The 27,649-nt window shown below is 38.6% G+C and overlaps 1 protein-coding gene across 1 annotated transcript; it reads right to left on the reverse strand.

Annotated features, from left to right (window-relative positions):
- Nucleotides 1-270: 270 nt before the first annotated feature.
- LOC134752766 (uncharacterized) lies at nt 271-27,448 on the reverse strand. Its single transcript, XM_063688459.1, has 8 exons — nt 27,302-27,448; nt 8,491-8,577; nt 6,816-6,979; nt 5,403-6,257; nt 4,011-4,185; nt 2,630-2,778; nt 1,794-1,980; nt 271-508 (listed from the first exon to the last, which is right to left on the reverse strand). The coding sequence occupies exons 2-8, from the start codon at nt 8,574-8,576 to the stop codon at nt 409-411; spliced, it is 1,716 nt and encodes a 571-aa protein (XP_063544529.1). The 5' UTR covers nt 8,577; nt 27,302-27,448; the 3' UTR covers nt 271-408.
- Nucleotides 27,449-27,649: the final 201 nt, after the last annotated feature.

Raw genomic sequence — 27,649 nt, forward strand, 5'->3', positions numbered from 1 at the left:
ACTATTTAAAACTTGTCAAAAATCGATGAAAACCTCAGGTAGCCCCTTAAATCGTTCGCGTTCTTATGAAAGTTCGGAGTAAAACCGAAATATACCGGTATTTTTTAACCGGTTCCGAGCCGTGCTAATTAGAATCCTTCATGAACCAAATACAGTCGCATTTCTTTTGTTTCATTGCTTTTTCAAACAAACGTCATTCATCCCAATTTTCTTATACAAGGTTCAAATTAAAATAGGAAAATTTTGTGAGGTAGGCCTTACGAGGTTAAATACAGATCCGCCCGGCATTTGTCTCTGTCTTCATATGCAAGAGCGATAGAGAGGCAGATAGCGTTTCGATTTAAAACCCTCAGTAGTCGATATCCGGACGCCCCGCCACCGTAGTGACATCCCCAATATGGTTAGCCCTTATAACCTAGGGGGTATTTTGGTTAGTCTCTTGCCCTTGGGGCGCGTTTTCGGGCGCATCCTGTCCCTCCTCACCTGCGTTAGTCTTAACCGTTCACACCTGAAACAAAGGCACTTTTAAGACTTTTATTTTTGTATACTACATCAGACAAGTGTAAGGGTTAATTCGCCCTTGTAAGTTTTATTCACGTAAGTAAATTACGCGAGAGACTTATGGTGAATTTGCAAATGTAAACACCCTCGTAAGTCGCTTATCATATGTGACATTTTCAACCAAAAGGTACCACATTGTCGTTTGTCAATAAGGTCGATTTCAAATTGAAGCTATATGGAAATAACGCCTTACTGACAACCGACAATAAGTACCCTTTTGATTGGGAATGGCACATATTTTTTTCCTAGTTACGGTAGTCACGGAAGAATTTCTCGAAGATATCGCTCTTTAGCGATAAGACCGCCCGTCGTCTGCCTCTACATTTAATCAAGTGTTATTTTCTTTCGTATCTTTTTACTGAGGTGTGCCAAAAAAGAGTATAAATTTGGTATAGAGATAGTTTGAGTCGGAAGGACATAGGATAGTTTTTATCCCAGAAATCATCCTTTAAGGGGGTGAAAAGGGGGTCGGAAGTTTTTATGGGGAATCGATAAAAAGCGGATTGGATAAAAAATAAGCTACCCAAATTACTAACTACGCAGACGAAGTCGCGGGCAAAAGCTAGTTATAAATAATAATAAATAAATATTACAGGACATTCTTACACAAATTGACTAAGTCCCACGGTAAGCCCAAGGAGGCTTGTGTTACGGGTACTCAGACAACGATATATATAATATATTAATACTTAAATACATAAAAAACACCCATGACTCAGGAACAAATATCTGTGCTCATCACACAAATATATGCCCTTACCGGGATTCGAACCCGGAACCATCGGCTTCACAGGCAGGGTCACTACCCACTAGGCCAGACCGGTCGTCAAAACGTCAGTTGTATCATAGAGTAACTTATACTAGAGCGGTACTGTCATAGTAAATTTTGTAACCCCAGTAAATTCACTGCCATCTGTCGACACACTTTAAAACTAAAAATGAAGATTTATAAAAATACGATAGAATGTATTTAAATATAGATAAATGATTTTTTTATTTGCATTAATTATTTTTACGATTTTGACCCATGTTCTTTCACTGATATGCGTTAAAATTGTTAAATAACAAACGAAACCGTCAACGCCATCTATTCGACTGTAGGCCAAAACTAGTGGCGCCCTCTGAACGAGAATCAAATTTTCTTGATTTTCGAGGCACGTTTTTTCCTTACTGTATCTATCTATTACGGAGTTATATCTATCTTTGGTTGTATATAATGATAGGTCACTCACTGATCAACCTTGCCGGGATGTAACAACCGCCGCTCTATGCTATGCAGCGCCTGCGGCGGCACGTGGTGCGCCGTGACGCGCGCGTGCGCGGTGCAGGCTGCGCGTGCGCCGACACCGAGCAGCTGGTACGAGAACATGGCGTCGTCGCGCGGCGGGATCACGGGGGTGGCGCGGAGCGCGCACATTCCTGCGACACGATGATACATCTTTAGGGTTCCGTACCCAAAGGGGAAAAACGGGACCCTATTACTAAGACTCCGCTGCCTGTATGTCAACAGGCTGTATCTCTCGAACCGTGATCTAGACAGTTGACTAGACCACAGACTAGACAGTTGAGTAGACTTTTGTATTGTATTATTGTATTGCTATTTTTTGTACTATCATGTTTTGGCAATAAAGTGATTTCGATTTGATTTGAAATTTTCACAGATAATGTATTTTCTGTTGCCGCTATAACGACAAATACTAAAAACAGAATAAAATAAATATTTAAGTGGGGCTCCCATACAACAAACATAATTTTTGCGGAATTTTTGCGTTATGGTACGGAACCCTTCGTGCGCGAGTCCGACTCGCACTTGGCCGGTTTTTAGGGTTCCGTACCCAAAGGGTAAAAACGGGACCCTATTACTAAGACTCCGCTGCCTGTCTGTCAACAGGCTGTATCTCTCGAACCGTGATAGCTAGACAGTTGAAATTTTTACAGATAATGTATTTCTGTTGCCGCTATAACAACAAATACTAAAAACAGAATACAATAAATATTTAAGTGGGGCTCCCATACAACTAACTCCGCACCGGTCCGACTCGCACATGGCCGGTTTTTGTGTACTCACCAGTAATGTAGATATCTTCTAAATGGAAGTATGTCTGGTGTAAGGCGGCTCGGTATAGAGCAGAGGCGGTGGGTGCGGACAACGCGTACCCGGTACCCGACAGGTAGCGGGGGTACACACGTCCGGAGTACATGTAGCGGGGGCTGTACCTGTAAATGTTGCATTCGCTTATTATTTGGTTGGGTTATAGCGGGGCTCTCCAAACTACGGCCTTCTAGCCTTGAGGGTAGTGACCCCGCCTACGAAGCAGATCCCGGGTATTGACAAATATTCGATCGAACAAATGAATTTTCTCAAATGATTTTTAGGCCTAAGATCCTAATCCATTAAACAAAAGCCTTTGTTTATTTTATGGAGAGGCGCCTTAGTCGCGTGCCAAAGCAACCATGTCGTTAAAAAGCAACTATTGTGATAGTATTAAGGTTCAAAATGTAAAAGCTCATTCTGAGATAACGAGTTTGGGTAATGAAGAATGATCGGTTGCATGTGTGTGGCCTCATAGGCTCATAATACAGAGCTGCTACATAAATTTGAACCATATAAATAGGATGGTAAAATTTATTTTTAGAGTTTGTTCCCGTTCAGCCAGTAGCGGTAGTATTGGTAACCGCTGAACAAAATAAACAAAAGCTTTTGTTTAACAAATTAGGGTGTGAGGCGTAAAAATCATTTGCGAAAATTCATACTATACCGTAACGAAAATCGCATGCAAGTTATTGAACCGTCTAAATGGGTTCATTTTGCATTCTTGGATAGATCCTAGTATCTATCCTATTCTATCGATCTGCCGCCCGTTTTATTAGGCAGATCGTGATAGCCTGGGTTAATCTTAGTCAGAACATGAAATGGCGGCGTTTCATGATATGCCTAGGAATATCTCGATCAAATTATTTTACGATGCGCCCGGTATGCACCTAAGAATATCAACGAATGCATTAGTCTGATCGATTTGCCGCCTGTTTTATTAGGTAGATCGTGATATTATAATTAATAATTAAATTAAATTAAATATTATATAAGGACATTCTTACACAAATTAACAAAGTCCCACGGTAAGCTCAAGAAGGCTTGTGTTGTGGGTTACTCAGACAACGATATATGTAATATACAGATACTTAAATACATAGAAAACATCCATGACTCAGGAACAAATATCTGTACTCATCACACAAATAAATGCCCTTACCGGGATTCGAACCCAGAACCATCGGGCTTCATAGGCAGGGTCACTACCCACTAAGCCAGACCGGTCGTCAAAACTATGAGTGAAACTATGGGTTAATCTTAGTCAGAACATGAAATGGCGGCGTTTCATCCGGGAATATCTCGATATGCCCGATTTTACGATCTGCCGCCGACATGTATAATATTGTCAACTCACCACTTATTGTGCTTATCAGCGACCGGCCGAGCGCCACATATGAGGTCCCCAATAAGCAGGTACTCCTTGCTGTTCGGGTGCTTGAGGTCGTGGTCGTTTGAACGGTTGCGCAGGTTCGTCACCAGCGCGGGCACATTGATGTACATGTCGTCATCTGTTTTTAAGATGTAGCGGACTGGGAAATAAATAATTTTGTTGCTTTTATCGCCGACTACCATCATTTTTATGAAACTGACTACCCGTTGAAACACAGAGGGAATATAAGCCTTTTTTCTACTCGTCGACTGTAATGATTGAATTAATTGGTATACCAAACTGTAATTGGATACTTTTCATGTATGGGCTCCGAACTCAACTATAATATTCATTTCGAAACGGTCTAGTCAACTATAATGAATTTGACCAATCACGTGGCGCCGCGGTCCAGTGTAGAAAAGACACCAAGCGTCGTGGCCTAAACAAGGTACTCGACTGAACATCTCTCTATTATATCACGATTGTATAAAATACTATTTGGGATCAGTTTAGTTCCGTCGGGATGTTTTCCTTCACAGAAAAGCGTTTGGTAAATATCAAACGTTTTCTTACAGTAACGGCGGGCGTACCCGCGGCTTTAGGTATGAAAATTCCACGCCTCGCCAGTGGCGCTCGCCACCCCACCACCAACGCTTTTAGTCGGCTTTTATCATCTACTGTATAGGTAAATAAAATCGGCCAAGTGAGTGACGGACCACACATAATATACTCAATAAAGCAACAAACAAAAAACCGTACTAGTAAAAGGGCTATTGTACTAAGTTTTTCTAATCTAATCTGCAGCATGAAAATACAGACGGATAAACATGACGAAACAATCCATACTAATATTATAAATGCGAAAGTCTGTCTGTCTGCCTGTCTGTCTGTGTGTTACCTCTTCACGCTTAAACCGCTGAATCGATTTAGTTGAAATTTGGTATACAGATAGTTTGAGTCCCGGGGAGGGACATAGGATACTTTTTATCCCAGAACTCACCCCTCAAGGGGGTGAAAAGGGGGGTGGAAATTTGTATGGGGAATCAATAACCGCTGAACCGATTTAGATGAAACTTGGTATGGGGATAGTTTGAGCTGTGGGAAATGATATATAATAACTTTTATCCCCGAAATCATCCCTTAAAGGGTGTAAAAAATGGGGTGGAAATGTATAGTGTGGACCAATTTGGGGGTGAAAAAGGATGGATTAAAAAGCAGATTTGTTTAAGAATTAAGGTACCCAAATTACTAATTCCACGCAGACGAAGTCGCGGGCAAAAGCTAGTAAATAAATAAGTCCTCATTGAATGCACAATACTACAATAAACTTATTCTAATGTATTTAAGAAAAAACCGGGATATAAAATATGTACTTACCGCTTTCATTGCAATTATTCGTAACCCACTTCAACATCATAATAGATTTCAAAGTAAGATTGTTATAAGAATCAATGAAGCCCTCCTGCAAAACATCTCCATATTTCTGGACTTCGTCTTCTATCTTATTCTGTACTTCTGTATCATTCTCATTACTCGGCAAACCAAGAAGGAACAAGAGTTTGAAATCTGGTTCTCCCTCTATTTTAAAGTCTTCTTTAACTTTAACATCATCTTCTTTAAGAAAATGCTTATCTTTCCTTAACATATTAAGAACTTTATCTAAATTAGTATTATCTTCGTAACCTTTTGGAGGTATTTTCATAACGTTGCTCTCGTAATCGTAATTATAATCGTTATCCTCACCTAATTCCTTATTCATATCAAATTCAGGTAGCATGACATCATCTTCAAATCTCCTTTCCTCAGGTACTTCAGTTTTCTCTTCAATTTTATCATTAAGATCATTTTGAAGAGCCTTAGCTAACTCAGGCAGCAAATGTTTGAAGCTGCTGATATCTCTTTTAGTTTTTTCACTACTATTCATATGACTATCTAATGGATACAAATCGTACGTATAATTATAATCTTTATACTTTTCCCTAGTTTCGTTATAAATTTTAGATAATTGTAAATATGTTTTGTAATGCCCCCAGGTTTCTCTTATGGCTACTCTTCTTTCGAAGTGTGTGGTGGAGGAGCATACTATGATGAGAAGGAATAGGTTGTTCTTTTTGTCTCTAGTGTGTGGGGGACAGATGTGTTTGGGTTCGTGTATGGTCGTCACGTTGTTCGGTTGAACGTAAATTTTAGTGTCGCGGTTTGTATTAATGGACCAGCCGGCGACAGCAGCACCTGAAAAAGCGTCCAAACGTTTCATAACTTTTTTGTAACACCTACTCTTTTTCGATTAAATGCTTTGTTTCCGCTACCCCAAGGTTGTCTGGAAGAGATCGCTGTTTAGCGATAAGACCGCCTGTTGTCTGGCTCTATCTTTAGTCAATTGTTTTTCTTTAAGCTGTATCTTTTACTGACGTGTGCCACTGCCAATATAATATTCTATCTATCTAAAAATTGTAAAACATGTAACAGGGTTCGACAGAATTATACAATAATTATATTGTATAATCGTATATGGAGGTAAAATAACACTAAACGCAAGTAGTAAGACAGTAGATGCTAGTAGACTTCGAAGGTCTAGTTAAACTGGTTCAATTCTTCAACTCAAAGAACTCAATATTTGATACCTAAAAAAAATACCCTAAAGTAAATTGGCAAATCAATTAGTCAGTAGAAAAATTACGCAAAAATTCAAAGAATCCCTGTGAATTATTTTTTCACATTTGTCTGCTCATCAGTTTTAAAATAATTTACCATACAATATAATTGAATTTAGGGGTTGATAACACTGACCTTTAAACATTTGATCGTTGGCCTTATTATAGACAGGTATGTACAGCAGCACACAGAACATGATCATGGCCATGCAGAAAAGGAAGAACTTGGCCAAGGCGGTGACCGTCGACCGGCGCGTGCGCGGCTCCGGCGACGCAGAGCGCGCCACGCGGGTTGCGTACCTGCATTTGTATCATTACAGTCATTATCATCACCTTCTTCGTTATTTTTATCAGTAAAATCATTGTCATCTTCTTTATACCTGTCATTTACATTACTCAAGTTATTGTCGTTCACGCGTTTATCATTTATGTTAATATAATTTCTGTCATCATCATGGAATCCTTCATTTACATCACCTAAGACCTTCATGTGTTGTTTAAATCACAAAATTATAATCATCATGTCATCGGTCATTTACATCACTAAAGTCACTGTCATCATCACATAGTACCATCGTTGTTAAAGTATTTCCTACTATAGTAGTTGTTTACTTTATTCATACTCTAGTTTAGTCAGCAATGTGTTCAATATTGATACCTTTATCACTAACAATTGAGTCAATATTACTGTCATTTGTTTCATGTACTTATTGCACTTATTCGTAACCCACATCAACATCATAATATATTTCAAAGTAAGATTGTTATAATATATGTCGATTCGTAATTTATTTAGTAAGTAATTAATTAATGTACATATATATATAATAAGCATGTTTGTAGGGTTAATAATGATAGGGTTAATATTGTATAATTTTAATTTTGAATTTTTATTAATGTTATTTTATATTTTTCATTTTTTATTTTCTATTTTTCTTTTTGTAATTTTTGTAATGTGTTAAAATATGGGTATGTAAGACCTGAAATAAATGATTTTTATTTATTTTATTTATTTATTATTTATAAGAATCAATGAAGCCCTGCAAAACATCTCCATATTTCTGGACTTCTTCTTCTATCTTATTCTGTACTTCTGAATCATTCTCATTACTCGGCAAACCAAGAAGGAACAAGAGTTTGAAATCTGGTTCTCCGTCTATTTTAAAGTCTTCTTTAACTTTAACATCATCTTCTTTAAGAAAATGCTTATCTTTCCTTAACATATTAAGAACAATATTACTGTCATTTTTGTCATGTATGTCTTTCCCTTCACGGAACAATAGTGTTCCGGACCTTTGGGAGGCATGAGCGGAGCCGAAGCCAACACGCAGACGCCATTTTGACACTTTAATGAAATGAAAGGCGAATCATTTGTTTCATCATTATTACTTCAATAATGCCCTATTTTCATCACTATTAGGGCCAGTTGCACCACCCACATTTAGCGGACTGATCAACGTCAATCAGTAGTGTTGTATGAAAGTTGCCATACAATAAAATTTAGCGAACGCTTTAACGGTGACAGACGGTTTGGTGGAACCATAATATAAACAGGGCAAAGTATGTTATCTTCATACAAACGCACCGCAAGCGACTTGTCATGTGTGCGCGACTTGTATATATGGTCGCCGCACGCACACTCAAACAAAATCTCGACCTGCGCAGGCTGCCTGCGCACTGAGAAACGCGGAGAGAAACTAACTTACTTTGCCCTGTTTATACTATGGTGGAACCGACGCTTAATGATTTAAATTTAGATTTATTTATGTCATAATATGAATATGAATAATGTAAATACGTTTTATCTTTACCTGTTGTATAAGATGGGGCTGTCATCGCTGTCACGGCCCGACGAGTAGTACCTGTCTTCGTAGTCCTCGTCATGCGCATGTGCCATGCTGGAACAAACAGACATACCTACATGCTACACACATTGCAATTTAAATAAGTTATCATTTTACAAATAAGGGTCAAGGTTGAACTTTTTTTCATTTTTTTATTTAGGCAACAAACAGTCTTATACCTTACAAAAATGATGTAATAATAAGCAATGTGTTAATAGACCTTGAGTGCCCTACCGTAATAAAATAATGTTGCTGTATTTAATAAATAAAAAATAATAAAAATAAAATTTCTAATCTAAAGTAGCTAGTGTAGTGTAGTGTATTTTCGTAGTTTTTTTTAATCCGATTACAGTAAGTACAGTACATAGAGTTGAAATTTGTATGTAGGGGGGGGGTCCTTAACTCTGCAGATATACTACTGTACATATACATATATACTGTACATACACTAGCTTTTGTCCGCGACTTTGTCTGCATATAATGACAACATAGAGTAACTGATACTAGAGCGGTACTGTCATAGTAAATTTTGTAACCCCAGTAAATTCACTGCCATCTGTCGACACACTTTAAAACTAAAAATGAAGATTTATAAAAATACAATAGAATGTATTTAAATATAGATAAAAAAAATTTTTTATTTGCATTAATTATTTTTATGATTTTGACCCATGTTCTTTCACTGATATGCGTTAAAATTAAAATTGTTAAATAACAAACGACACCGCCAACGCCATCTATACGACTGTAGGCAAAAACTAGTAGCGCCCTCTGAACGAGAATAAAATTTTCTTGATTTTCGAGGCACGTTTTTTCCTTAGACTGTATCCATCTATTACGGAGTTATATCTATCTTTGATGACAATAAGCTTGTTGTGGGTAATGATTTTGACCCATGTTCTTTCACTGATATGCGTTAAAATTAAAATTGTTAAATAACAAACGAAACCGTCAACGCCATCTATACGACTGTAGGCAAAAACTAGTAGCGCCCTCTGAACGAGAATAAAATTTTCTTGATTTTCGAGGCACGTTTTTTCCTTAGACTGTATCCATCTATTACGGAGTTATATCTATCTTTGATGACAATAAGCTTGTTGTGGGTATTGAGACAGCGATATAATAAATCCATACTAATATTATAAATGCGAAAGTCTCTGTCTGTCTGTCTGTGTGTTACCTCTTAACCTAAACCGCTAAACCGATTTAGTTAAAATTTGTGTATATAGATCAAAACTTACATACATAAAAACATCCAAAACTCATGAAATGAACAAATTGCGTTCGCGGCAATCGCGGCACAATACACCTGAGGATAGCATAGCATAACATGTTTATTTGACATTTTTTTTAAATATGAATTGACATTAAATTATGTTTGCATATGCCAATCTCAATACCCGTGTAAATAATGTAAAAAACGCCCACCGAGGGTTCCGTACTTTACAGAAATACATCATCGGTGAAAATTTCAACTGTCTAGATATCATGGTTCATAAGATACAGCCTGGTGACAGACAGACGGACAGACGGAGAGACGGACAGCGGAGTCTTAGTAATAGGGTCCCGTTTTAACCCTTTGGGTACGCAACCCCAAAAAAAAACAAATATTTGACATACTTTAAGTATAATTACGAACAAATGATCTGAATCTGAATCTGGCGTCGGTAAATATGCGATAACTTTTCAAGGTGAACGGTATACCTATGTGTCGTTTTCAAGCAAAAGGTACCGCATTGTCGCTTGCCATAAGCACGCTCTGACGGGTTTTTCGTATAAAGATACAAACAATTTTCATCCTTATGGTAAGCGACAATGTGGTACCTTTTGATTGAAAACGTCACATATGTACTCGTTTATAAAAAAATTAAATAAACCAAAACCACAGATTTACATTAAAATTCCAAGGAGGAGGTTTAGTTCTCAAATTCATTTAAATCTTTTCGTTTATGTTCAGTCGAATTCATAAATATGTATACATATCTTCATCTTAACCCATTGCAATAAGGCTATAAAATGTATACATATTTATGAACTCGACTCTCCAAAAAAAAACTAATTTTACGTTTAAACACCGTCAAATTAGAGTAAATTATCAATTCAATGGTATATTCAAGTTGATTACCCTGCGTAATTTACGCTAAGTATATTTAATAACATCAACTTAACTACAAAAATGTATCTTATGTATTTGAAATAAGTTTCATGGAACTAGAATGAATGACTGAATGAATGACGTATAACGCCGCTATAGTACTCAACCTCGTATCTGCAACACTCATTTGATGACAAAAACACCCGTATTCCGAATGAAAGAAAAGCGACATTTCCATCAAATGATTGTTGCAGATATGAGGTTGAGTAAGTATAGCGACGATAAGTAATTTTAGAACGGTTGTGCTGACAACGCGATGACATCATTTGGCATTTGCATCTATTCCTGGCTTATTATACCTGCTTTTATTCATCCTGTCCGTACCATAACAAATATGTGTGCAATGTGCATACTTAACTTGAATGTCCTAAAAATAAGCGCTTTTGACTTATTTACAATATTAGTAGTGGTAATTGCTATAACTGTTTCAAATTTTAGGTATTTACCTCAAACGGTCTCTGAGAAAAACGCATTTAACTGATTTGCAAGACCGAAGTGATCCCATAACTCCCATATTAGTGTTCCGTTTGTCAGAACAATGTTTTGCACGGAACACTAAAAACTAAGATTGTATTCTGCATGTAGGCAAAGATAGATATAACTCCGTAATAGATGGATACAGTCTAAGGAAAAAACGTGCCTCGAAAATCAAGAAAATTTGATTCTCGTTCAGAGGGCGCTACTAGTTTTGGCCTACTGTCGTATAGATGGCGTTGACGGTTTCGTTTGTTATTTAACAATTTTAACGCATATCAGTGAAAGAACATGGGTCAAAATCATAAAAATAATTAATGCAAATAAAAAAAATCATTTATCCATATTTAAATACATTTTATCGTATTTTTATAAATCTTCATTTTTAGTTTTAAAGTGTGTCGACAGATGGCAGTGAATTTACTGGGGTTACAAAATTTACTATGACAGTACCGCTCTAGTATAAGTTACTCTATGATGTAGGCTTTAAGGGCTCTTTCGCTAATCAGTAAATCATTGAATAAGTTTTTGACAAAAAACTGACTGTCTGTACTTTTTATTCCACTAATAATCATCGAGACAATTCTAAAAACCCCAAACACAAATTACCATGTTTAGACGAAACTTACAAATAAGAGCGACAAAATCAGTGCTTTACGCGCGTTTACCTAAACGTCCATCAGAAAAAAAATATTACTTACTAATTTAGTGAGTCTGTTTTCAAAAAATTGATCTTTCATAAGACGTTCTGATAGAAACCAGTACTTGTTATTTCTATAACGTAATAAAAGGTGTACAATTTCACCGACCTAATGTATCAATCTTACATTTTTGTGACTAAAATCGATACCGGCCTCTTAAATGGTGCTCTGGTGTCTTACAATACATAGATACATACTTACATAAGTACTTTGCAAGTTAATAAAAAGCTTGTAAAATATTGTTTACCTTTTCCTGGGTAAACATTACATTATAATAGTCTTTAAAAAAAATAACTACATACAAAACATATATAACAGAGGTGCATTATTGAAGATATAAAATGTCCCCAATGGCAAAGATTTTATTATGCTATAAAAATTTTTTTGGTAACATGCACCAATTGAAAATTGGCCCATATGTCACCCTGTATAAGCTGTTATCCAAGTCTGTATCTAACTCGGAAGTAGGACACGTAAACGCCCCGAGGAACATTCTAGTTAGCAGAAGCCGTGCCAGTTACACTTCACTCTTCTGTTTGTTAGCGCTGGGCGCCAATTTTTAACCGACTTCAAAAAGGTAGGGATAAGTCCGTCTGTCCAGGCTGTATCCCATGAACCGTGATAGCTAGACAGTTGAAATTTTCACAGATGATGTATTTCTGTTGCCGCTATAACAACAAATACTAAGAAGTACGGAACCCTCGGTGGGCGAGTCCGACTCGCAATTGTCCGGTTTTTTTTCGTAACTAAGTAGAGGATTTGTTTAGACCATACCGTGAAATTGCGCTTAGTATATTGTACAGAATAGGGAACTAACTTGGACCCGGGTATGTCCTTAAACTACGTCCAAAAGAGAGGTATGGGCACTGTGAATGACATCTCGCTTTGTGTGGGAGGGCACAGGACAGCGGATGTCATTCCAGATCTAGAGCAGAGCCCAACTGGGGAAGTACCTCCACCTTACAGAAAACCGCAGCCAAATAACACTAGACCCTACTCATAGTGTTGTGTTCCTGCCGGTGAGTAAGGTTAATGCCAGAGCTCAACGAGGGAGAGGAGTGTTAGGGTCGGCAAAGCGCATGTAACTCCTCTGGAGTTGCAGGCGTACATAGGCTACGGAGACTGCTTAACATCAGGCGGGCCGTATGCTTGTTTGCCACCGACGTAGTATAAAAAAAAATATATAAATGAAAATAAAAAGAGTCACGAACGCGCCGCTCGCATACAATCGAAGCTGGGCTATAACCGCGAAAATCGAAGTTCGCAAATTGCGGGCATTTTTCTCTGTCACTCAAATTACACCTTCACTGGAGTAAAAGAGAAAGATCCCCGCAAATTGCGAATTTCGGTTTTCGCGGTAGCCCCTTTGCATTTTAGCGGAGAGTTAGGGACTCTTAAGGGGCCCACTGACTATCAGTCCGCCGGACGATATCGGCCTGTCAGTTAGAACAAAAATTTGACAGTTCCGAACAACTGACAGGCCGATATCGTCCGGCGGACTGATAGTCAGTGGGCTCCTTTAATTTAGTTACATCGCTAAACAATTTTATCAGCTAAAAGCACATTTCCATAGAAGCCTCATTACCCTTTGTACACCCACAATAGGATCGATATAATTTCCTATCAATAGCCGCTAACGTGACAAAAAGCCAAGGTGACACGACAATGACTAGCGTCACGGCAAATTACCTTTTTTATAGTCGGGTAATTATGTACGAGTCTGTGTAATCATAGTTTCCGGGATTAACCGTTAGGCAAAAATGTTATTCGACTGTGTGTTGTGAAAGATACATAAGATTATCCCGTTCTGACAGTTCCCCACCACTCATGCCTAATCCAGATTTATACTATATAGACTACTAGCTGTTGCCCGCGACTTCGTACGCGTGGATTTGTATGTTGGTGGTTATATATTTTAAATGAGCAAACCTTATGCAGCAAAAGATATCAGTAGGGACGGTTAATCATTTGTTAATAATTATACACCGCATGAAATTTGTCTTTCACAAAGTACGAAGTTTCAAGCCCCTAACAGAAAAAAATTGTTCTCGATATAATCCTTCTCAACACTTAGATTTCCAAGTCCACTATTAAAATAAAATGTTCGCTCCCGATGCAAACTTTATTAATACAAACTTTTCAAACACGGTGCAATCAGTTTTCGTCTATTTTAATATAATACCCTTTTACCATGTTCCTAGCTAAAACGAAAACTTGTACTACCTACATATAAACTTACATCCCCTTTTTAACACCCTTAGGGGTAGAATTATTATGAACGTTGAAATAACTTTTTTTGTAATATTATACAATGCCTTACAACAATAAGCTACGGCGTACCACAAGGCAGTGTTTTAGGTCCACTCCTATTTCTTGCATACATTAATGACCTGCCTAAAGCCGTTAACCACCCAATGGTATTGTTTGCCGATGATAGCCAATTATATTTACGGAGACAGACATGCATGTCCATCAGGACAATATAGTAAGCTTAGTTAAGCTTATATAGTAGTCTGACATGGAAAAATCAAATTGACATTATATGTACAAAACTTAATCAATTTAGTTATGCATTGTATAATTTAAGGAAAGTAGTTAATCAATAAGCTGTACATACCTTCATTTTGAACATGTGTGTCTCAGATATAATAAAGGCGTTTAAATCTATTAATGTCAAAAAAACTAGTGACCTCTGGGGAGTATTTGTCCATGCTGTCAAATCCTTAATAGAAGTTGTAGCGCTTGACTTGGCAGTTATATTTAATAACAGTGTTGATTGCGGTGAGTTTCCTGATCTAATGAAACATAGTAAAGTCACTCCTTTATTTAAATCAGGTAGCACATCCGACCCCACTAACTTTAGACCGATATCAGTGTTACCGACATTCAGTAAAATTTTTGAAAAATTAGTATTGTCTCAGTTATTGAAACATTTTAACATCAATAATTTAATGCATAACAAACAATTTGGTTTTACACGGGGTCGCTCAACAACCGACGCTGGTGTTGAGCTAATTAAACAGATCTTCGATGCCTGGGAGGAGTCGCAGGATGCTTTGGGTATCTTCTGTGATTTATCTAAGGTCTTCGATTGCGTCTGTCATGAAACATTGATCAGGAAACTGCACTTTTATGGAGTAAGAGGATCGGCACTGAACTTAATTAAGTCCTACTTACACGGTAGAATACAAAGGGTCGATGTGAATGGACAACGATCACCGGGGTCATTGGTCTCTATGGGTGTACCACAGGGATCAATATTGGGGTCGCTCCTGTTCCTTATCTACATTAATGACTTGCCATACCTTGTAAAGACCCACCATGATATAGTATTGTTTGCAGACGATACCTCACTTATTTTCAAAGTCAAACGACAGCAACAAGCTTACAGTGATGTAAACGATGCTATTTCAGAAGTAGTAAATTGGTTCAATGTTAATAACTTATTGCTAAATGAGAAAAAGACTAAATGTATTAAGTTTGTCACTAGTAGTAACGTAAGGCTTGTGCAAACAAGTGTCATTGTGAAGGACGAGGAATTGGAATTGGTTGATAGTACAGTTTTTCTTGGTATAACTTTAGATTCTAAACTCCAATGGGGTCCCCATATTGATACTCTTTCGAATAGACTAAGTTCTGCAGCTTTTGCAGTGAGCAAAATCAGTCAGTTAACTGATGTGAAAACAGCTCGATTAGTATATTTTAGTTACTTCCATAGCGTTATGTCATATGGTATTTTACTGTGGGGTGGTGCTTCAGAGATAAATACCATTTTTGTTCTGCAGAAGAGGGCTATTCGAGCAATATATAAAATGAACCATAGAGAAGAGACTCACTTAGAGATAAATTTAAGGAAATTGACATAATGACAGTGCACTGTCAATATATTTATGAGAATATTCTGTATGTACATAAAAACATTGCCAGTTTTAAGAAAAACTGTGACATACATAACATCAAAGATAGATAAAACTCCGTAATAGATGGATACAGTCTAAGAAAAAAACGTGCCTCGAAAATCACGAAAATTTGATTCTCGATCAGATGGCGCCACTAGTTTTGGCCTACACTCGTATAGAGGGCGTTGACTGTTTCGTTTGTTATTTATAATTTTAACGCATACCAGTGAAAGAACATGGGTCAAAATCATATAAAAATAATTAATGCAAATAAAAAAATCATTTATCCATATTTAAATACATTTTATCGTATTTTTATAAATATTTATTTTTAGTTTTAAAGTGTGTCGACAGATGGCAGTGAATTTACTGGGGTTACAAAATTTACTATGACAGTACCGCTCTAGTATAAGTTACTCTATGATAACATTAATACTAGAAATAAGCATAAGCTTGCAGTACTCTTCACTCGGCTCCATAAAATAAAAAAAATCATTCATGGGTAACTGTGTAAGATTTTATAATAAACTTCCAAATATCATCACTGAATTATCTGTTAATAAATTTAAAAAATATGTAAAACGTAAACTTATCTCTAAAGCCTATTATAGCACACAAGACTACGTGAATGATGAAACACCGTGGGATTGTGACTGAAAATAATTAATTATTTATTATTGTGTTAATAATGATGAAATTGATAATTCAATGAACATTGAATACCTATATTAGGTAATCCGTATTTTTTGACATTTAGATTTTTATTCTAGAAAGTTTCTAGACTAGTATTTTTTATACAATTTTGGTGTTTGACGATCCTTTTGTGAATTCTTATTATTAAGTTTGACATATCTATAATAATTCAATGTTTTTAAGAATAATAATAACTGCATCAATAAATTGCTCTGATATTTAGATTAAGGTAATATTTAAAACTTGACAATTTAAAAGTGCTTGTTGCTAGGCCTATTTGAATAAAGAATATATTGAATTGAATTGAATTCTATACAAATAAAATTGCAAAATATATCAAATATCGTTATTGTTTTTTTTTATAGTCGTATTGGCAGAATGTCATTCTGAACCAAAAAGCAAATATTGGTTGTAGTTTTTTTTATGGCTGAATGCCATGATGCTGTGTCACAAATATATGTGAAATGGAAATTTAAAAAAAGCCACTTCCCGGCCTAGGCCTGCAACTTTGTATGAAATTTCATTACAGACCTCTCGTCGAGCTGCGCCTGAGACGTGATACTTCCCAGCCTTATATAAAGAACGTAATATCAATATTACATAGCATGTTTGAGAAAATACTATTACTTATTCTGTGCTATTGTATTGTATACGTATGAGTCACAACACGCACCGCGCTATGCCCAGTTGAGCATGTGCCTCGGCAGAGGGGAAATAGTGCGAAAGCAGACTCCCTTCCCGTTGCTCGAAGTCATAATCAGATAACCTGACTATAGTCACTAAGTAGTATGCAAGAGGCGATTATGTATTTCCGCTGAGACCGTAATCTTGAACTAATAGCAGTAGGTCTACTTAAGTTAACAAATAATTAGCGACAGAAAATATAAATTCGTTCTGTATTAAAGTTTTTAACTTGACCTCTACCTATTTTTAATTGAATCTATGAATGTATAGTATTTAAGTATAAATTGTATATTTACCATTGTATAAAACCAATTAGCATAAGTTTTAAATGAATAAATCTTCTTTTATCTAATTATATGTAAGTTTTTCATGTTATAACTGTGGCCAGTGTTGGCCGAAACGTTAATGCAATTAACCAGTGCTGGGCAAACTTTAACCATGGGGGGCCAAAAAGTTAAAGAAATTAAAAAGGAGGGCCAGAATTGCAGCAAGAATGTATTTTGATTTGTGATTATCGTGGGCCAATGTCATATACTAATACACACATATATATATAGCTAGACAGTTGACAGACCTGCAGGTGACAGACGGACAGCGGAGTTTTAATAATAGGGTCCCGTTTTTACCCTTTGGGTACGGAACCCTAAAAAGAACGACCAAATGTTCACTAATGACCAATAAGCTAGTAACTAATGGGCGCTAGAGTAATGGGTTTAATTCCCAAATGGTTTTATATGAGTTTCACATAGTGGTATTTTCTATAAAAAGGTACCTTATTGTCGATGGCGCTTTCGCCATTATTTACGATGCTCTGATATAAATACAATGCCGCGCGGCGCTGCGCCATCGACAATAAGGTCCCTTTTCATAGAAAATGCCCCATATATGTTTATATGTATGTATGTGTTTATATGCATTAGAACTGCCCGTTGTTAACTGACCCAGTTTTTCGAATCATAAATTAGTTTTTGATGATTGGATATGATACGACGTAAATGAACAATGTAAATATACCTTGGCATTTTTTAGAAATTAAATTGATATGGAAAAATAAAGAGTCGCCATCGGATATATCGGAGGCTTTGCTCAGATATTTGTGAACACCCTTCCGCTTCGATTTATCTGATAACGTTCCACAATGCCTGAAAACTCGCCTCTTTAATCAATGTATCCTTTTTTTTTTGTCGGAGTGGGAATGCACTTTCGCACGGTGTGTAAGACTCGCCGCTCCTTTTCCCTCTCTTGGCGAGAGGAGGGGAGAATTGGCCCTACCCACTAAACCCACTCCGGCGTTTCACCCTCTTGGCCGTTCGTGAGGGCGCACTGGGATCGATAACATTCCACCACGGGCGCACTGGGATCGATAACATTCCACCACGGAATCAATGTATCCTGCCCATCATGACATACGGTGCCGAGACATGGACGCTCACTAAGGAGTGCATAAAATACGAGTAGCACAGAGAGCCATGGAGCGCGCTATGCTCGGCATCAAACTTCAAGACCGAGTGAGGAATGCCGAGATCCGACGCCGTACCAAGGTGCGAGATGTGGGAGATGTCATTACCAAGCTTAAATGGAGTTGGGACATGTTTCCAGGCAGTGATGGCAGGTGGACCAAAATGTTGACAGATTGGTGGCCGCTTTCGGATGAAAGAAGCGCCCAACGTCTGTTGGCTCGTAGGGTGGATGACGTTCGAAAAATCGCGGGGCACTTTTGGATGAGACTAGCCCAGGACCGGGATAAGTGGCGTACACGAAGAGAGGCCTATACTCAGCAGTAAGCGATAGAAGGCTAGAATGATGATGATGATGACATTAACAGCGACTGTACGTGAAATGTATATAAATTGACATAGTCAACAGTAAGCTAAATAAGTCTTGTGTTGTGGGTACGTTGTGGGTAAGGGGTATAAAGTATGTAGGTACAATTGTACATACATACATGGACTGGTAAAATCAAACATAGAAGGGTCATAAAGACCCCTTTAATTAAAGGCATGCCTATGTTTCGAGATTTCTCTCGATTTCGATACATGTGCGTATAGGTCATTCGCAACTCGTGTCGATTTAAAACACTCCCTTCGGTCGTGATTTAAATGAGGCTGCCTCCGGCCTCGCTACTGCAGCGCTTCGGGGGGGCATTTGCTGATGCTAGGGTAGACTGTTTTTACACCACTATGCGGAAGCGGTGCACATCCCTGGCACGTAGGGTGCGGGGCAGCACGAACAGCGTCCTGAGGGCATTTGCGTCAAGGTTTGACTGTCAGTACATGAACCATTGCCATATGATACATGTGCTGACAGGCAAGCCAATTTAGTGTATGTAAAAATAGAATGCTGTGTATATATACTAACCTTAGTTGTAAGGCTTAATACTGCTACTAACAAATTAAATTTATTATATAATTTAATATTACTTTACATGTAATATGTAATTCAATTGTAGGACTGTAGGAATTGGGGACATAAAGAAATTATGAAAAACGGCTCTATTAATATTGGAATAAAGAAAAAGGTATTCGACATGGCAATACTACTGTGCTTAACATACGGTTGTCAAACATGGTCTTTGAAAAAGGCAGACGAAGAAAAGATTAATGTTTGCCAAAGAAAAATGGAAAGGAGCATGCTCGGACTAAAACTATCAGACAGAGTAAGAAATGACAAAATAAGGAAAGTTACCAAAGTAGAGGATGAAAAGATAAAAGCTCGGCGGCTTAAGTGGCAATGGGCAGGCCACATATGTAGGATGGAAGATAATAGGTGGACCAAACGGCTGACAGAATGGTTTCCGTATGATGGAAATAGAAATCCTGGACATCCGAGGAAAAGATGGAGGGATACATTTCAACAAATAGTTGGCGACAACTGGATGCAAAAGGCCCGCGACAGAGAAATGTGGAAACGCATGGGGGAGGCCTACGCCACAGAGGCGACTACTATTACTAATATGTAATTGTTGAAGAACAATAATATAATATAAGTAATTAATTGTTTAAGTATAAAGTAACTACATAATTAAATTGTAAGTTAAGAGCCCGTAGTCGATTTGAAAACGCGCGAAGATACGACTTTTACACAGTAACCGAACGCCGGCCGCTGCTTGAAATAACGCGACCGCCTAAACAATATTGATACTTTCGCAACATTATGCGTCACTTTATAACTTTAATTAGGTTAAAATAAAACTTTCGGTAAATTTGATATAATCGTTTATTACTCTTAACAATTTACCTATGTATTCATATAATACATACAAATTATATAGCATGATGATAATGATTTGCACTAAGGCAATATCTTATATATATAAAATCATCTTACTCGCGTTATCCCAGCCTTTTTGCCACGGCTCATGGAATTCTGCTGGGGTCCGCTTGGCAACTAATCCCAAGAATTGGCGTAGGCACTAGTTTTTACGAAAGCGACTGCGATCTGACTTTCCAACGTTCCAACCCAGAGGGGAAACTAGCCTTTTGTTGAAATTTGGTATACAGATACTTTGAATCCCGGGGAAGGACATAGAATACTTTATTCAAGAACTCACCCTTTAAGGGGGTGGAAATTTGTATGGGGAATCAATAAACGCTGAACCGATTAAGATGAAATGAGGTATGGACATAGTTTGAGTCCTGGGGAAGGACATAGGATAGGTTTTACCCCAGAAACGGGGGGGGGGGGGGGGTAATGGAAATTTGTATGGGATCCAATAAAACCGATTTGGATGGAATTTGATATTATGGAGATAGTCTTAATCGTTGGGAAGGGTGATAATCATTTTTATTTCCAAAGTCATCCTCTTCTCTTCTGCACTCTTCTAACACTCGCTCAACGTGTGGTTGGTTGTACGATGAATACTGCTCAAGACCTGGAACACCTGGAGTGCTTCTGGGTGCAAAGGGTCAGGGGTAACACTCGCTCAACGTGCCGCTGGTAGAGTATGATGTGGAAAACTCAAGACCTGGAACACCTGAAGTGCTGCTGGGTGCAAAGGGTCAGGGGTAACACTCGCTCAACATGCCGCTGGTAGTGTGTAGTGTACGATGGACACAGCTCAAGACCTGGAACACCTGGAATGCTTCTGGGTGCAAAGAGTCAGGGGTAACACTCGCTCAACGTGCTGTTGGTAGTGTATGATAGGGAAAGCTCCAGACCTGGAACACCTGGAGTGCTGCTGGGTACAAAGGGTCAGGGGTAACGGGTAACACTCGCTCAACGTGCCGCTGGTAGTGTATGATGGGGAAAGCTCCACATCTGAAACACCTGGAGTGCTGCTGAGTGCAAAGGGTCAAGGGCAAAGGGTGGGTAACACTCGCTCAACGTATTGTGGGTATTGTATGACGGAGACAGCTCAAAACCTGGAACACCTGGAGTGCTGCTGGACGCATCGGATCAGGAGTAAAACTCTTTTAATCTGAAGTTGGTAGAGTATGCTGTAGGCAGGTTAAGTTCTTCAAGACCTGGAACACCTGGAGGACTGCCAGATGAAGCAGGCACCTGACCAGAGCTACCACACGTTTAACATGCAGTAGGTACTGGGGGTTAAAAGGGGGTGGAAGTTCTGATAACAATAAATGAACCTGAGTTCCACTAACTACAGCCAGGGTTCATCATCAGCTTTATCTTGGGTACTGCTCTCCCATTTGCTCATCAAGACGTGTCAGAAGACCAAAACAGCGTGTGCCTATATTGCACCAAACCTGAGTTCCACTAGGTACAGCCAGGGTTCAGCATCAGCTCCATCTTGGGTACTGCTCTCCTAATTGCTCATCAAGACGTGTCGGAAGACCAAAACAGCGTGTGCCTATGTTGCACCAAACCTGCGTTCCACTAGGTACAGCCGGGGTTCAGCATCAGCTCCATCTTGGGTACTGCTCTCCTAATTGCTCATCAAGACGTGTCGAATAACCAAAACAGCGTGTGCCTATGTTGCACCAAACCTGCGTTCCACTAGGTACAGCCAGGGTTCAGCATCAGCTCCATCTTGGGTACTGCTCTCCTAATTGCTCATCAAGACGTGTCGAAAGACCAAAACAGCGTGTGCCTATGTTGCACCAAACCTGCGTTCCACTAGGTACAGCCAGGGTTCAGCATCAGCTCCATCTTGGGTACTGCTCTCCTAATTGCTCATCAAGACGTGTCGGAAGACCAAAACAGCGTGTGCCTATGTTGCACCAAACCTGCGTTCCACTAGGTACAGCCGGGGTTCAGCATCAGCTCCATCTTGGGTACTGCTCTCCTAATTGCTCATCAAGACGTGTCGAATAACCAAAACAGCGTGTGCCTATGTTGCACCAAACCTGCGTTCCACTAGGTACAGCCAGGGTTCAGCATCAGCTCCATCTTGGGTACTGCTCTCCTAATTGCTCATCAAGACGTGTCGAATAACCAAAACAGCGTGTGCCTATGTTGCACGAAACCTGATTTCCACTAGGTACAGCCAGGGTTCAGCATCAGCTCCATCTTGGGTACTGCTCTCCTAATTGCTCATCAAGACGTGTCGAATAACCAAAACAGCGTGTGCCTATGTTGCACGAAACCTGATTTCCACTAGGTACAGCCAGGGTTCAGCATCAGCTCCATCTTGGGTACTGCTCTCCTAATTGCTCATCAAGACGTGTCGAAAGACCAAAACAGCGTGTGCCTATGTTGCACCAAACCTGCGTTCCACTAGGTACAGCCAGGGTTCAGCATCAGCTCCATCTTGGGTACTGCTCTCCTAATTGCTCATCAAGACGTGTCGGAAGACCAAAACAGCGTGTGCCTATGTTGCACCAAACCTGCGTTCCACTAGGTACAGCCGGGGTTCAGCATCAGCTCCATCTTGGGTACTGCTCTCCTAATTGCTCATCAAGACGTGTCGAATAACCAAAACAGCGTGTGCCTATGTTGCACCAAACCTGCGTTCCACTAGGTACAGCCAGGGTTCAGCATCAGCTCCATCTTGGGTACTGCTCTCCTAATTGCTCATCAAGACGTGTCGAATAACCAAAACAGCGTGTGCCTATGTTGCACGAAACCTGATTTCCACTAGGTACAGCCAGGGTTCAGCATCAGCTCCATCTTGGGTACTGCTCTCCTAATTGCTCATCAAGACGTGTCGAATAACCAAAACAGCGTGTGCCTATGTTGCACGAAACCTGATTTCCACTAGGTACAGCCAGGGTTCAGCATCAGCTCCATCTTGGGTACTGCTCTCCTAATTGCTCATCAAGACGTGTCGAAAGACCAAAACAGCGTGTGCCTATGTTGCACCAAACCTGCGTTCCACTAGGTACAGCCAGGGTTCAGCATCAGCTCCATCTTGGGTACTGCTCTCCTAATTGCTCATCAAGACGTGTCGAATAACCAAAACAGCGTGTGCCTATGTTGCACGAAACCTGATTTCCACTAGGTACAGCCAGGGTTCAGCATCAGCTCCATCTTGGGTATTGCTCTCCTAATTGCTCATCAAGACAGACCAAAACAGCGTGTGCCTATGTTGCACTAAACCTGCGTTCCACTAGGTACAGCCAGGGTTCAGCATCAGCTCAGCTCTATGTATACTAAAACCTTCTCCAGAATGTAACACTTTTCTAAAAACCGCATCAAAATCGGTTCAGCCAAATGCGAGATAATCGCGAACAAACATACATACATACATATACATACAAACATACGGGTCAAACTGAGAACCTCCTTTTTTTTGAAGGCGGTTAATAAACAAGTACTTACAACAGTTACAACCCAAGGATTAAAGTTTCTGGTCGCAGTTTACACGCACACAGTACAGCCAAACACGCAAACAAATACAACTTTTTACACGGCGAGCGACGCACACAATAATAAATAACTTCGTCGTCGTCGATGCAACGTGCGGAGCCGATCAACAAACGTCCTGCCTCTACCAGCTCCCGCGCGGGACTGAGGCCGCGAGCGCGTGTCACCGATGTTATACCAGAAAAAGGGGAAGTTTTTAAAAAATCGTCAGAAAATAAAAGTTGCAATTTAAATAAAATGAAGTACAGCAACAGTTTAAGTAAACATTGCAGATTATTTGAGTATGCAATCTACGTCGAAAATAAGTAGATTTTCGGAGAAATTGTCACTTGTTTTGAGGTCATTTCTGGAGAAAATTGAATTCGTTTAACTTTCATTTCCTCGAACTCTAAGTCATATAACAACAATGTAATCTGATAAACCTAGAGTACAGAATATGTGTAATACAAATTTACCATTTTTAGCAGTCCAAACTTTACGAAATTTACAAATAAGAGCATCAAAGTCAGTGCTTTACACGCGTTTACCTAAACGTCCATCAGAAAAAAATTCATTACTAATTTAGTAAGCCTTTTTTCAAAAAAATGATCTGATAAACCTAGAGATAAGAAGTCGTGCTAATAGAAACCAGTACTTGTTATTTCAATTAGGTAACAAAAGGTGTACAATTTCACAGAAGAAATCTATTAACTTTACATTTTTGCGACTAAAATCGTAACCGGGCTCTTAAGCTATTGTAAGGTAGTAATAGTAGAAATAAAGGCTATTTTTATTTTTATTTTTTTTTATTAATATGTAATTCAATTGTATATGGACATGGTCTGAAATTCTGAATTAAAGAATATTCATTTCATTTCATTTAATCAGTTGCGTAGCTAGGCGTGGGCGAAGTGGGCCGTCGCCCACGGCCTCGCGCCCTAATGGGGGCCTCGCGCGAGGCCTCTTAGGGCACAGTGAAAGAAAAGGGCCTCGCAGATGCGATTTCGCCCACGGCTAGATTAGTTCACGCCTACGCAACTGGCTTCAATTTATCGCCACTGGTTTTGAATTTCCTTTTTTTTTATGTGATAGGAAACGGGCAGACGAGCCGCCTGATTTTTATTTACGCACTTTATTTTTGGCACTTGTATCGTAATGTACTATTAATAGCATTTCATTCGTTTCTTATCTTAGCCATTCATCAACTTCGGTATCGTTTGCTCGTTGTCATCATAATATTGCACTTTCATAAGTAATTATACCAAATTACAGAGAGTAATAAAATTAAAGTTTAAAAAGTGGTTTTAATTTAACTCCAGAGATTAACACTGATGTTTACTGATGTTTCGGCGAAAATTACTTGACCAACTTTCAGTTCCCAAACTATTTATCCCATATTTTTAGTTGGGCGAAATTTCATTTCGCAAATTTACATAATCCAACCTAACCCGCAACCTAGTACGTCATTTTCATTTCGCAAGTATGGTGTTGGGAAATGAAATGGTTGCGAAGTAAGGTTACGCCAACGATTGGTTTGCCAAATGAAACTTTGGCGAAAAGTTGGTTGCCAAGTGAAATTTGGCGTAATAAATTTCGCCAAAAAGGAAGTACACCAACACAAACAAAACATACCATTTTAACAACAAAAATTCAATAAAAGCTTGAAATAACATTACTCTAATTATTCTTGCTAGCGATGACATCATTATTATTCGCAAAACGTAATATAAGCTAACTCATACCATCCAGTTTCATCTGTAAGTAAATAAGGTCGTTTTCTAAACGTTGATCTTCAAGTTTAAGTCGAACATGTGTTCAACTGTTCATCGTCTCACCGTAGCCTTTAAAAGGTCAATAGCACTAAATTCGTATTAATATTTTATTACCTTGATCCAAATATAAAAGATATGTTGTACTCGGCAACCATTTTTAATTGATGGATTTTATTGATAAGAAACGTTACGTACGTACAGTCGCCATCAGATATATCGTAACGCCCGAGGTGCTCACAAATATCTGAACACGCCTCTATTGTCAAGGCGTTAGAGTGCGTGTTCAGATATTTTGAGCACCTCGAGCGCTCTGATATATATGATGGCGACTGTACTACATACGAAATGGGAATGTAGAAAGGCACATATTTTTATTAGCTGTCGGTTTTTAGGGTTCCGTACCCAAAGGGTAAAAAGGGGACCCTATTACTAAGACTCCGCTGTCCGTCTGTCACCAGGCTGTACCTCATGAACCGTGATAGCTAGACAGTCGAAATTTTAACAGATGATGTATTTCTGTTGCCGCTATAACAACAAATACTAAAAACAGAATAAAATAAATATTTAAGTGGGGCTCCCATACAACAAACGTGATTATTTTGTCGTTCTTGTGTAATGGTACGGAACCCTTTGTGCACGAGTCCGACTCGCACTTGGCCGGTTTTTTGTTATGGATAGATAGTTTCCTATTCTGTACAATATAAGCGCAATTTCACCGAAAGTCCTTAAAAAATCTTCCTCCGAGTTACAAAAATGTACATGTGGTATTTACCATACACTAACTAACGGACATTTTTATTGAGACAAATTGAAATTTAGTTTTTATTCAGCCCTGAATGAACTCTTCAAACCAACCAAATTTTATCTAATTGCAAAATTTAAAAAAAATATGCCCAAACGATTTTAGAAGTCCAGTCCAACCGTCTTTGAGATACCTACAGGTATTTATGTAATAGCTACATACGATTTGGCTCCTTTTTAGGGTTCTGTACCCGAAGGGTAAAAATGGGACCCTATTACTAAGACTCTGCTGTCCGTCTGTCTGTCACCAGGCTGTATCTCATGAACCGTGACAGCTAGACAGTTGAATTTTTCACAGATGATGTATTTCTGTTGCCGCCATAACAACAGATACTAAAAAGTATGGAACCGTCGGTGGGCGAGTCCGACTCGCACTTGGCCAGTTATTTTAATGATGTTTTTATGAAAGCACCTGTGATTTCGAAAGCACACCTTAAATCAAGATATTTTCTGTCTCTGTTTTTCAGGATCTTAGGAATAAATAAATAGTTTCATAACTTTATAAGAAATTAAATCTACATATTATATCCCTAATATTTACCAATTAATTATACAAATCAGAATATTTAACACTTTACAACACCTTTAAGCAGACCGTGACCATTATTTAGCAAAGGGGTCATCGTTATAAATACGAGAGTGTGTAAACACTTTAGAAATCCGGAGTTACAACATCGAACGTTACATCCACACATTAACGTATCTTAATTATACACTGATGGTAAAAATCCTTGTCTCTTGTCATCAAAAGAAGCTTAAAAGTCATTAAATCATCTTAAGATGCTTCGGGGCATTTTCTAACTCGTAAAAACGGTGTAAAATTAATTCTGAAAATAATAAATAAAATCTCGTACTTACAGTTTTTAAATGTGAAGATGTTGAGTTTGTTCTGGTTTTGTTCGATACGGTGTTACTTCATTACTTTAGCGTTAGTTTTAAGCTTATAATTAATTTAAACGGGGTGCAAAGTAGACCGTCGTTCAATAAACCTGACGTTTTTTGACAGGTCGCATCGCATTCGGTCGTATGATGGGTGCTGCATGCTGTGTTGCCATCATAGTTTTAAATGTACCACTTCATAAGTTCATACTTCACAAAGAAATTTAAATTCAAACCCTAATAACCCTATTGATTTAAAGTATGACCACAGCAAACTTACGCGTCTTTAATATGCTTCTCGTACAATACTCAACATATTTTAGACAT

Source organism: Cydia strobilella, chromosome 25, assembly GCF_947568885.1.
Source record: "Cydia strobilella chromosome 25, ilCydStro3.1, whole genome shotgun sequence".
NCBI lineage: Eukaryota > Metazoa > Arthropoda > Insecta > Lepidoptera > Tortricidae > Cydia > Cydia strobilella.

Bases quoted from the DNA above. Each gene is read 5' to 3' on its own strand.
- LOC134752766 (XM_063688459.1), bottom strand. From the start codon at position 8,576: ATGGCACATGCGCATGACGAGGACTACGAAGACAGGTACTACTCGTCG. The intron at 2,779-4,010 runs GTGAGTTGACAA...CAACATTTACAG, and splicing joins GCTGATAAGCACAATAAGTG to GTACAGCCCCCGCTACATGT. The intron at 509-1,793 runs GTGAGTGACCTA...CCTTTGTTTCAG, and splicing joins CATCCCGGCAAGGTTGATCA to GTGTGAACGGTTAAGACTAA.